The sequence below is a fragment of the Peromyscus maniculatus genome, chromosome 23 (assembly GCF_049852395.1).
Source record: "Peromyscus maniculatus bairdii isolate BWxNUB_F1_BW_parent chromosome 23, HU_Pman_BW_mat_3.1, whole genome shotgun sequence".
Lineage (NCBI taxonomy): Eukaryota > Metazoa > Chordata > Mammalia > Rodentia > Cricetidae > Peromyscus > Peromyscus maniculatus.
Genome location: NC_134874.1, coordinates 2,420,957 through 2,433,901, shown reverse-complemented (window position 1 = coordinate 2,433,901; position 12,945 = coordinate 2,420,957). Strand labels below are relative to the sequence as shown.

The 12,945-nt window shown below is 56.9% G+C and overlaps 1 protein-coding gene across 3 annotated transcripts in view; it reads right to left on the bottom strand.

Moving 5' to 3' along the window:
- The window catches only part of Tpst2 (tyrosylprotein sulfotransferase 2), a 38,726-nt gene that overhangs the window by 13,928 nt on the left and 11,853 nt on the right, over positions 1–12,945 (bottom strand). Inside the window, exon 1 of one of the 3 annotated variants that reach the window (XM_042267691.2) lies at positions 4,806–4,970. The exons of the other annotated variants lie outside the window; for them this stretch is intronic. Within the exon in view, the coding sequence (XP_042123625.2) occupies positions 4,806–4,855 (50 nt within the window). The 5' untranslated portion in view covers positions 4,856–4,970. Of the gene's footprint in view, positions 1–4,805; positions 4,971–12,945 lie in introns of those variants that run through there. 3 annotated transcript variants of the gene reach the window in all.

Here is a 12,945-nt window from a genome sequence, read left to right as displayed (position 1 = left end):
CTCCATTCTGGAACCTTCTACTCAGTGCTGAGCTCTTCCACACTACGCTGACCCAGAGGACAGTGAGAGGCAGAGGTGGGGTCCACAGCTCTCTCTCCTCACAGGAAGGTCGCCCGTCAACACGAAGCCAGAGGTTATCTGCATCTTGCCTCGCCCATACTCCCGCTGGCCCTGCGCCTGCACAGCGGGCTCTGCCTTCTAAGGACCAGCTGGGTCTGTGAGGATGCAGGGCAAGTGTAACTGTGCCCCAGGGCGGAATCACTAGTAAGGCAGACTAACTGTCACCCAAAACAGTAGCAGAAGACTGTGACACACTCGGATGCTCCCTGCAGAGTCCTGACTGTCGGGACATTTTCTCCTAAAACACGCTTCTGGTGCTGCTGGTCACACTGTCTCTGTGATTATTAGGTTCTCCATTTGTGTGCCAGGCACAGAAATGGCACAGGCTGCCTGCACTCAGACCAAGCTCTGTGGCCCTGGCCTATCACTGCCTAACCTTCCTGAGTTCCATGGAGCTGGTGATGCCTCTGGGTGTTACCACACTCAACGTGAAACAGCAGTGCAAATACAAGCAGCCTCCGGGAACACGAGGAGGGGCTGTCAGGGAAGCCACGCCAGGGCGTCTGCCCAACGCAAGCGCTGCCGTGGCCGGTGCCCCGAGGCGCGTTTGTCCCATCTGCTGATGGAAGAGGCTGTGGTCCCCAAGTGTCATGATGGGCAGAAACCACACAGATGAGGAAGCTGCAAAGTCAGTTTCCAAATTCAGCTCCGTCCTTCAATGCTGCCCCACCCCGATGTCACGCAGCCCTCAAAACGGGCCACGAGGGGAAGGGGGCCTCACACCAGCTCTCAGCTCGTCCCCAGGCTGCCCAAGGGTCACGGAGAGGGAAGGGGGAGCAGATGCAGAGGGTTCTGAGGGAACCGCCTGCCCCAGACAGACGCTTGTTTCCTGGGCATCTACTACGTGACCGCACCACTCACACTAGTGGATTCAGTGAGGCCGGAGACAACGGTGGAGGGTCGGGTCACCCTCAGCTGCACAGGGAGTTCAAGGCCACCCAGGGCTACACCAGGGTCTGTCTCTAACAGAAGCAAACAAAAGACGCAGCCCAGGTGCCAAGGGCAGAAGGAAACAGCCAGTGTGAGGAGCAAGCACCCAGAGGAGGGAAGGACCTGACATGTTGGCTCAAACCTGCCTGGACTTTCTGAACTGGCCTTTCTCCATTTTCAGCAGATCAAGAGGCCCCAAGAAAAACAAGCTGTGAGGAGCAGGAGCTCATAGTCCATGGGGCTGGCTGCAGGAGCTCACAGTAAAGTGGCCCTGGCCGGGGCCAGGGTCCCTGTCCACAAACCCAGACCGGCTGTGTGGTCCTGCCCCAGGGAACCAACTCGCAAACTACCCCCCACCAGGCAGCAAGGCCACCTCACTCCTACACCACTCTACTCCCCCATGGGGTAGGGGGGGCTCTGACACCCCTGACACTCTAACACCCTGGGTGTCAGAGACCACTGACCCACTCCGAAGGGGAGCCACCCAAGAAAGCCAGCAGTGAGAAGGTGGGAGAAGCATCTCAGGCCATGGCTGCTGTTAAGCTTGGAGAACATGCAGGGTGGTCGAGAGGAGGGCACGCAGGGTGGCACAGGAGGGCTCCAGAGCCACTGCCTCCTTTCTGCAGCGCCAACCTTCGGTCTCCATGACTCTCCTTTACAAATCAACTTCCTACGAAGACTCAGACGGGTGAGGAGCCCAAGGCCACACAACTGGAAGCCACCTGTCTCTTCCGGGCCCAGGGTCTTGCCCCTGACTCAATTTGTTAATTTTACCTAGATGATGGAGGCAGGACCCCAATGCCACCCCTTCTTCCCCTTCTGAGGCCCAGACCAGCACCCTCTGAGGCGTGAGGTAGGAGTGGGGAGCAGAGAGTCTGATCCTCTCACGGCTTCTCCACTCCAAGGCTGGAGTCCTGGGTTGGTCTGCGCCAGTTCTGTGAGGAACCCAGATGTTTGGAACAAAGCGAGTCACAGGAACCACACAGCTTCAGGGAAGGCTGGCACAGTCGTCAGTCAGACACAGTCTTGCTGTGTGGGATCGACAGTGGCGTCCTGTCCTGCACGCATGCCACCCCCAGTTTCTGTGTGTAACCTGGAGAGCTCACAGCACTTCAGTGAAGGCCTCTGAAGGCCAGATGGGCTCTGACTCAGCACAAAAGTCAACGTCGGAACCACCACAAGACGGTAGGAGGCTGTGTTCTGGTTGGGTGCCTCACGAAGCCGTGTGGCAAACAGGCCTGACTTACGGCTCGGTGTGCGGACTCCCAGGGGGGCCTGTGAGTTTTGCATACATTTTGGATCTAAAGCAGGACCCAGAGACTGAGAAAACCATCACCACACGTTACCACGGCACAGGTGGATCCCAGGGGTGTCTGAAGCTGGAGCTCTTCAAGTCTTTGCCCTCTTAAGCCACACTGCTGGGGACAGTCCACCCAGTGCCCCGCTCGGCTCCTGGCTTTGCCTGGGCCCGTGGCGATGCCCCGCTCTGGGCCTCTGTGCCGAGAGGCCTCAAGGCCTCTTTCTGTCCAGGACAGTTCAAGCAGGAAAGGGTCAGGACAACCTGCAGCAGCCCAGCTTCCTGCAATCACACCACCACCTACACAGGATCCTGTCCCCAGGCAGCAGGAAGCTGGGGGTGGGGGCTGAGCACTGGTACGGAGTCCTGCACACCTGGCTATGACCCATCTCTGCTGAGGGAAACGATGTGGGACACACACACACACACACACACACCCCTCTTCCTCTCCCTTTCTGAAGACGCCATTCGGAACAGTTTCCTCACGGGTCACCCTTGTGCTAATCTCTGTCCAGTTTCACGATGCAACCCAGCCTGGCATTAAATAACAGCAATCCTCCTGCCTCAGCTTCCCAAATGCTGACATTACAGTGTGGGACCTAAGTGGCAGTTCTAGCTAGCCTAGTCTGTGTAGTGAGTTCCCTCAAGCTCTGTGAGGACGGCACTAGACACCCAATCGCAGACGAGGCCCACAAGGCTCTGAGGTTGAACCCCTTCGCCAGAGTCAGGATTAAAGGACGGCCCAACTTGGGCGGGGCTTAGTGACCATGCTGCCTCCACCTTCACTCCAGGGGGGATCTGGGGCAACCGGGGGAGAGGAATGCCACTTCCAGGAACATGCAGGCTTCTCTTGTGGTGTCCTGAGGACAGTGGCCTCCACTCAGCCAGCCACCTGTGAAAGTTCTGAGTCTATGGTCTTCAGGGGACAGTCCAGGAATGGACAATGTCCCGCAGCCAGGGCACAAATCTCACTGCACTGCTCATGTGCTAGGCCATGGCCAGGACCTACTACAATCTGGTGCCTGAACTGGTGCCCCACCTAGAATCTGTTACTCTTCTGCAGAACTGGGGGTGAACCTAGGGCCCCGTGCATGCTGAGAAAATGCCCATCACTGAGTCCCACCCAGGCCACGGTCCGCGTTTGAAGCAGAGGGGCTGGTCCCGTGTCTGGATAGTGGAGTCCTTGGACCGGAGGGCAGGAGGTGAAGGAAGATAACACACCCCACATGCTGGAGCCCGAGTCACTCAGCACCCCAATGAGGGTAGCCTGTGCTCCTCCCCCCTCCCATGACTCAGAGCTGAGTGGGTGAGACTGAATGAGACTTAGTGTCCCCCCGGATTAGCAGAAGGGAGTGTGGCGGCTGGAGGCTGTACCCTGAGAACCCTGGAGGAATAGTGTCCTTCACCATACCAGCACGCCCACCCTTGCTTGCCCATGGGGCTCATCTGTGTAGGCCGCCCTGTCTTTTCCTCAGTCAGTACTCTGCTTGCTTCTTTCCCACAAGGCCATGTGGTATCACGAGAACACAGAGGTTGTGGTCCATGAGGCCTGGGGGCTCAGGGCACAGGGAAAGTCTCTAGACAGGCTGGGATCACGTGTAGTTCTGCTCTGCCAAGGTCAAGCCATGGGAAGGGGGCAGTTAAAAGAAGCAGCCTCAGTTTCCCCGTCTGCACAGAGGCCAGGCTGCCTGCCTGGGAGGCTCAATCTGAAGACTAACACAGGTCAGGACCTGGCAGCCACCAACTTCCCACCACCTGGTCACTCCCTGTCATCACACCTCAAGGGGTGATTCTGCCTCTATGGACAGGTGACAATGTCTGAGGACAGGTCTGGTTGTGACAACCAGGGGCCCAGAGGGGAGCAGGTCATGATGCTATCAAATGTCCTCCCCCAATGAGCCCCAACCCCAAGGGATCAGAGGTCATTCATAGGCAACAGAAAAACAAGGTGTTTCCATGTTACATGTCAATCACACGGGATCTGGTACACATGCTTGAACATCTGCTGCACACCAGGCCCCGCTCCAGCCCAGAGCCACACTGGTGAACTAACTGCCTGTGCAAAGTGATGTTCTCAGGGGACGGACACGCAGGATCCACAGTGCCTGTCAAATGTTCCCACACCCTTGCATGGACACACCACTCACTCCGACAACGCCATCCTGGCAGACATGTAGGCTCCTTCTGTCTTTGATGGACAACCCACCCATTGAAAGGACCCTGTTTGTGTGCCCCGTGGGACAGGTGCCCCAGGGAGTAGCTGGACAGTAAAGGATGGGACGCCAGGAGCATGCCAAGTCCCACTCCAAGGACCTGGGTCTGTCCCTCAACAGCCCCCACACATCTGCACACCAGACACCCTGCCGGCTCCATGCAGAGGACCCTAGAGGGACCCAGAAGGACACGAGGCTGCAGCACACAGCCTTCCCACCACACCTCTCGGTTCTGCGGCACCAACCTTCGGCTGCCTGGCTCTGCCGTCTTCACCAAGCTGGAGACTCCCCCCATCTGGCGATTTAGACTGAAGGAGGCGTTCGGACAAACAACCGGGCATCTGTCACCTCCGAGGCCCGATAGATACGCCTTCTGAATCCAGCCCCAGCAGGCCGCCTACTGGCCCAGTCACTCAGACTTTCATAGTTTCTAGGAACATGAAATCATGGAAAACCAGCAAATGACAGAGTGTTCCTGAGGGAGGAGACGGCCTGTGGGCAAGGTGTCTGGGTGCCAGTGGCCAGGCTGCCCTGTGCCTGCTCATGTCCAGTCATGCGGGACTGAGGACCAGCTGGGCGAAGAGCAAGTCTGCTTCCCTGGCCTGCCGAGTGCTGGGGTTACAGGTACACCACACCATGCCTGACTAGGGCAGTCTGCTTTTCCTATCTGAGCACAGGAATCTTTGAATCTGGGGTCCACCTTGTGCCTCCAGCACATCTCAATCATGAAACCGCCTTCAGGGGAGACAGCCGGTCCACACTTAGACTTCCTAAGGCTTACAGCTGACAAGGGGCATCTGATGCCTCAAAGGTTCCAAATGCACACAGCTCTCCTAGAGTGATGTGGGTACCTGTGCTGACATCTAGAAAGCCCTTAGTACAGCCACAGGTGGCTTGTGACTCCTGTGGTGGACCCACTTGTGGCTGAGCACCCCCTCAGGCCTCGTGACTCTCCCACCTCCGTCTCCAGGGCACCTGGGATCACAGGCCTGCACCTCTAGGCACACCAATGACTCTAGGCTCAAACCTCCCATTTCCACCTCGTACTGACCAAACAATGCTCCGCAGGAAAGAGGAAACGTGTGACACATCCCACAAGTGGCGTGTCTCCGGGATACACAGAGAGCTCAGGGAAACTGGCCAGGCAGAGAGAGAGGCAGCCTGGCAGACAGACGCGTCAAAGAGAAAAAGCTTGCCCAAACTGTAAGCCAAGCACGAGCACGAGAACCAGGACTCAGTACTTCCTATCAGGGAACTGGGCTAAGGGCATCGTGGGATCGTTCTGTCTGAAGAAGATGATGGTAACCTCAGTGTCGGCAAGGACATGGCACAAACAGAGCTTTCAGGCTCCAAGGTGTGTGGGTAACACACCTGGCCATCTGGTCACACCACCCATACCTTAGCCCCTGGCACTGACCCCAGACTCAGACCTCACAGACCATGCTGAATGTGACGATTCTCTGCCATTCAGAATGTCCCTGGCCAAGGGCACACCCATCAGAACTATATCAAGCCAATCCCCAAAGTGCACGTCCTGACTGCTCCCAGCAGGCTCTGCTGGAACAACCTGGGTGCCTGTCATCACCGGATGAACAAACAATCACAGATCAATAAACAATGCCTGACTGGCCAGGAGGAAAATGCCAGATGGTCACACGACTAGACCAGCCCACGACAGTGGTCTTTACGAATGGAAAATCAACACAAGAAAGTAAAAAACAAAAGGTACCCTCAGTCCTCAGGAGTCACAGGCTGCCAGAGCTGAGGCACAGTACTGCTGGCCCGGCACCTGCCATTGGCACCCTGTTCCTGACGAGCACACAAGCTCTCATTCACTCTCTCATCCGCACTCTGTGCCAGGCACCAGGAACGTAATGGTTACACAGGCTGAGGCTTCTGGTCAGGCCACCCACACCTCAGCACCTGGCACCGACCCCGGCCTCACACCCCATAAACCAGCTGTGGGCCAACGGTCTATGGGCAAGCCCAAGACCACACAGCCACCCACCCCGGGATGTGGGGACACACTCACAGGGTCTTTCCTGGTGACGTCCACCTCCAATGTCTGGGACCAGAGGGTACGGACTGTCCTTGCACAGGCAACCTACATCTGCCAGGGGTGCTCTCCTCTCACCACCCACACCCCTGGGTCACCAAGCCACATCACCGTCAACGCAGCCTGGAATCTGCTGCTGTCACCACCCACCCTGTCCCAAGCCTCTTCAGGACTCCTTGCTGGCCTCTGATTCTGCCCTGTCTGCTCAGCTGGGTTCCCGGGAGCAGCCAGGGCTACCAAATGAGAAGCAGCCAGACAAAACAGAAGGGAGAAGACGAAAGGGAGGAAAATCGGGCCGACGACGACGACGGGGAGGGCTCACTGGACAAGTACGAGGAACCAGGTTCAGATCCCGGCACCCACGTAAAACGCTGGGCATGGTCATGTGTCTGCAACCCCGGGCCTGGGGAGGAGTACGGAAGGATCTCTGGGCTCTCTGGCTGCCAGCCAGGCTCGCTGCGAGCTTCCTCAGAAGTAAGGAGGTCATGGCTGAGGAAGGCGCCTGACATCAACATCTGGCCTGTGCCCGCCTGTGCTCCCCCAACATGACCCCTGCCCCTGCCCAGGTCCCCAACAGGCCTCACTCGGTACACTCCCCTCAGGCTCCTCGGACCCTCACTGTTACACAGACATACACACACACACACACACACACACACACACACACACACACACACCTGATTGATTTTCCATCTTCTCACCTTTCACCTCCTCTCAGGCTCTCTTTAATGTTTATTTTAAATATTTATGTGTGTGGGGGTTCTGTACGCCACAGTATGCAGAGGCCGGAGGACAACTTGCAAGAGCGGGTTCTTTCCTTTCACACTGGGTCCTCAGGGTTAGCAGCAGGGCCCCGTTACCCACTCAGCCATCTTGCCCGCCTCTCTAGGGCTTTTCTGATCATCCACCTTCCTCAGCAACCTGCGGTCACCAACCTCCGCTGCAGACCCCACCCAACCCTGTCAGTCCCCCAGTGCTTGCTGCCTCCTCCCGTCGTAGAGCTGGCGTGTGGAACCCCGTGTTCCCTGTCTGGGCCTCTGAGCATCCCTCAGGAGAGTTACCAAGCAGAGGTCTCATCCCTCACCGTTCCATCCGGCAATCCTCCAAACCCAGAAAATACCAAAGTCCTGACTTTAGGGCCAATCCATAGCCCTTCCCTCTCAAGTGCCTAGACCCCAAGCTCCGTTCCTGTCCAGCTGCCATGTGGGAGCGAACCGGACCCGTGTGCCCGAGCCAGTACTTCCTGTGTACCCACCCTGCCCTTAGATCCCCCCACTTCCCGCCACTATGAGGGGGTATGAGGCACCGCCCCACACGGGTATATCAAGCACTCTGAGCTCCCGTTTCAGACCCCATCATTAGGCAGACTGGCCCTCGGGCCCTGCACTCTCCTCTCTCAGCACGCTCCAGGTGAAGGCACATGAGCCAGGCCTGTCCAGTCACATTCCACAGATGTGGCTCAGGGTGGTCACATGACCAGACCAGGTCAATGGAAACAGGATCCTGTCAATTCCCACAGGATCTTCCTAATGCCACAGACCTTTAGTACAGCTCCTCATGTTGTGGTGACCCCAACTGTAAAATTATTTTCACTGCTACTTCATAACTGTAGTTCTGCTACCGTTAGGAATCGTAATGTAAATATCTAACATGCAGGTGTTTGACCCTCAGGTTGAGAACCACTGTTCTGGAGGATGAAGCTACGTAAGGCTAGACACGCAGGGCCTCCTAGAGGCAGCAGTGACTGGGAGAAATCAACCCAGGAGGCAGAGCAACGTGGAGCCCTGATACCAGGCTCCTGGGTCCAGCCATTAGCTGTGGCACTTTCACTGTGGGAGCCGTTTGCTGGATCATCGGGGGCTGATCTATATCCCTGCCGAGTCCCAACCAACTGTCCCCGTGACATCCCAGCCATCAACCCCGAGCTTCCTTCACCTTCAGGAGCCCAGACGCTCGTCCCCACACCGTCACCGTCTCTTCGAGTTCCGAGACAGCTGCTCTTGCCCTGCTGTTCCCCACATGGCTGCCGCGTGGGCTGGGGGCTTGGACCCCAACACACCAGAGGCTCATCCGTGTACCTGAGGCCACTCCACCGACCGGCAGCTCCTCACGTACCAGTCAGACAGAGTCATGAGAGAAGAGGCCTCGGTGTCTCTGGCGCCCACTCTCCCCGTCTGTGGATGGGACACTGAACACACAGCTTCCCTGCAGCACAGGACAGAGGCTTCCTCACAGCAGCCGCCCGGCACCCTACAGTTTGGACATCTGCTGACTCCTAGTCAGAGCAGCAGCCATGGTACAGCCCAGCAGGTTCACGGTGGGTGGACACAATTCCTCGGGGCTTTCAGGGCTTCTGGGGACTTGGCTTGGCTCTGGCGGAGGAGACAGCTAAGCCGGCAGCTCTGACTGGGGAGAGGGCTGCCCGAGAGAGAGAGAACTGCAGAGAGAGATCCCCGAGAGAGAACTACAGAGAGAGATCCCGAGAGAGAACTGCAGAGAGAGATCCCGAGAGAGAACTGCAGAGAGAGATCCCGAGAGAACTGCAGAGAGAGATCCCCGAGAGAGAACTGCAGAGAGAGATCCCGAGAGAACTGCAGAGAGAGATCCCGAGAGAACTGCAGAGAGAGATCCCGAGAGAGAACTGCAGAGAGAGATCCCCGAGAGAGAACTGCAGAGAGAGATCCTGAGAGAACTGCAGAGAGAGATCCCGAGAGAGAACTGCAGAGATCCCCGAGAGAGAACTGCAGAGAGAGAGATCCCCGAGAGAGAACTGCAGAGAGAGATCCCGAGAGAGAACTGCAGAGAGAGATCCCCGAGAGAACTGCAGAGAGAGATCCCGAGAGAGAACTGCAGAGAGAGATCCCGAGAGAACTGCAGAGAGAGATCCCGAGAGAGAACTGCAGAGAGAGATCCCGAGAGAGAACTGCAGAGAGAGATCCCGAGAGAGAACTCAGAGAGAGATCCCGAGAGAGAACTGCAGAGAGATCCCGAGAGAGAACTGCAGAGAGAGATCCCCGAGAGAACTGCAGAGAGAGATCCCGAGAGAACTGCAGAGAGAGATCCCGAGAGAACTGCAGAGAGAGATCCCCGAGAGAGAACTGCAGAGAGAGACCCCGAGAGAGAACTGCAGAGATCCCCGAGAGAGAACTGCAGAGAGAGACCCCGAGAAAGAACTGCAGAGAGAGATCCCGAGAGAGAACTGCAGAGAGAGATCCCGAGAGAGAACTGCAGAGAGAGATCCCGAGAGAGAACTGCAGAGAGAGATCCCGAGAGAGAACTGCAGAGAGAGATCCCGAGAGAACTGCAGAGAGAGATCCCGAGAGAGAACTGCAGAGAGAGACCCCGAGAGACAGAGCGCAGGAGAGGAGCGGGGCACAGCGCCTGGATACGGCTGCGCCTGAAGGTGGGTGGACTTTCGTTTTCCTTTTGCCTCAGATCACAGCCTGGCGAGACAGGTGCTTATAGACCTCAGTCATGCAGACTCACCTAAAGCCCCAGCGTAAGTTTTAGATAAACAGGTCTTCACACGACTAAGCAAATCTATTTCCTGTCCTAGGCAGAGACTCCAGGTGAGGGCCCCCTTCTGCCTCACGCAGGCGCACCTGTGTTCACACAGGACAGGCACTCTGGAGTATATTTACAGGAAGGGCCAGGATTACTTGGCAGATTGACTTCCCCTTCCTTGCTCCCTGGGAGGTGTGGCGTCACCAACACCTCAGCCCGTGGCGTCACCGACTCCTCGGCCTGTTGCTTCACTGCTGTGGAAGCTTTGCACAGGCCTATGTGGGCAAACAAGACAGGAACAATGGCAGAGGCTGACTCTGCGGGGTGTAATGTCCCCAACGGGACGGGCTCCACCTCTTCTGGGGTTCAGCCCAGCCGCACTGGGCTTTAATCTTGTGGGGACCCGGGAAATGTCATTACAGGGTGGCACCAGGGCTCAAGAGGAGGTCACAAGCATTAGACAGGTTGGGCTCAGCACGGTGATGCCATACCTAAAATTCCAGAACGGAGAGGCTGAGGCAGGGGGGTTTAGGGGTTCAAGATCACCCTGGGCTACACAGCAGATATGATGCTAACCTGGGCCACAATACACACACACACAGGAGACAGACACTGAGTCAGTTTTGAGACACAACGCACACACACACACACACACACACACACACACACACACACACACACACACGAAACAGACACTGAGTCAGTTTTGAGACGGCACCTACCGGGGCCACTTCCCTAACCCCCACCAGACAGACAGTTGACCCCCTCTGCCTCACCTGCTCCTAGACAACAAAAGACAGATAAGTCACAGGGCCTCTTAAATCCCCAAACTGCTCAGAATAAGAACACTTAACTAAGTCCCAGGAGGCACAGGGCAGATCTGGAGTGGGGAAGGGTCCTTCTCCTAAGGGCTGGGGCTCTGAGGAGTCTATGGGAAGACACTGGCTACCCAGGCAGTCAAATGCCACCAGAGAGGGTCCCTCAGCATCGCTGAGCCTCAGTCTCCTGCTCTATAGAATGGGTGAAGACCTCAGAAAGCACAGTCTGCAATTGTCACATCAGCCATCAAGGAATCCCACTGAGAGCCTCACTCTACCCGGCCACCTGCAGGTCCTCGAGAAGTCCCAATGACACTGACCACCCAGAAGAGGTGAGACTACTGTCCAAGGTGCCCATGGTCAGAGCCTGGCAGGCCAGATGACCTGAGAGTTGGCTAGAGACAGGCCCATCACTGAGTCCTCTATACCCTTCTCCCGGATGCTCCTTGTCCCCACAGAAAGGTGGGGACTCAGATCCCAGAAAACAGAACCAGAAGACAACCAGGACAAGAGCAGGGCATCCCATGCTCTGGAATGTGCATTATCACCACACCCACACTACACCTGGGACAGTGGCCCACCACACACCCGTCCGGGGGCTTTCTGATGACGAATGTAAGGCAAACAGCCGTCCCTCCTGTGAGACCTGGAGCCTGTGGCTGTACAGGTGCAGGGCCTGAGCTCACATCCAGGCAGAGTGAGAATCTGGGTTTGAATCCCGTGCCTCTCCCTTCCCAGACCAGTGGCCAACACACTGCACCCCTTCCCTCGCCTGCAGCTGGGACAGGAAAAACAACACTTAGAGGCAGAGGGGCCATGGGCTCCCAGAAAACCCTCCACAGAAGACTGGCCACTCCAGGGGCTCAGCAAACACCGGTGTGCCCACCAGCTTTCCCACGCCATACCCCGGCTGTCTACTCCTGAAAGTGACGACAGCACAGTGACCCTGGAGGCATTCCACTGGGGCCACCCCAGCCCGCTTCCTTGGGCTGCCTCCTTCCCAGGACACCACCACCTTCGCCAGCCTCTTGGTGCTCACCCTTTCCCCCCAAGGGGAGGGAACAAGGTCTGCCCTGCTCGCTGTTGGATGGCTGGTGCTCAAGGCAGGGTCAGCTGCATTATGAGGCCCTCACCGAGCCCATGGAGGCCAGGAGTGCCACTACTCTTTTGTGATGGCTAATACTGTCAACTTGACAAGATTGAGACGCATCCAGGAGACTGACATCTGCGCACATCTGTGAGGGCGTTTCTGGGCTGGACTAACTGAGCAGTTATGACCACCTGCACATGGGCAGCATCGTCCCATGGGCTGGGGTCCTAGAGTGAGTAGAAAGGAGAAAGAGATCTGATCTTTCTGTAAGGATCAGCCTTTACACCCTGCACAATGTGACCAGCCTGCGGGTCTTTCCCCTCCCTCCCAGAGGGGGCTTTCTCCTGGATAGCCTGGCAGGCCTCCCACCCACCAGCTGAATGTCCTCCTGACTCATTGGCTTTCCTACCCCTATTCTTCACTCCCACACTAAGCACGTTGTTTACTCTCAGACCTCAGTTTCCCCCTGAAGGAAAGAAAGGGCCTGGTCTCAGCTTTTAACACTTTTTTCTCTCCAAACTCCAAACTCTTCACCAACAAACATGTGCTGGGTATGGTGGCATGCGCCTTTAGTCCCAGCACTTGAGACAGAAACATAGGCAGGAGGATCTCTGTGAGTTAAGGCCAACTGTCTACATAGCAAGTTCCAGGTCAGCCAGGACTAAATAGAGAAACCCTGCCCCCACCCCCCAAAAAAAAATCAAAAAGCACTGTGCACCGTGGGCCTACTATGTGCTTGAACAGAGCTAAATGACAAAGGGCAAAAAAGGCCTTACTGTGTGCGGGTGTCAGGGGTCCCGAGGACTAGTAATCCACACCCTGAGTACTGGAGCCTACTCAGGCCAGAGCGGCCTTCCCCCAACTCACCCTCCCAAGGCCAACCCCGGCTTCCTCTTCCTCCCACAGCCCTGGGGCAG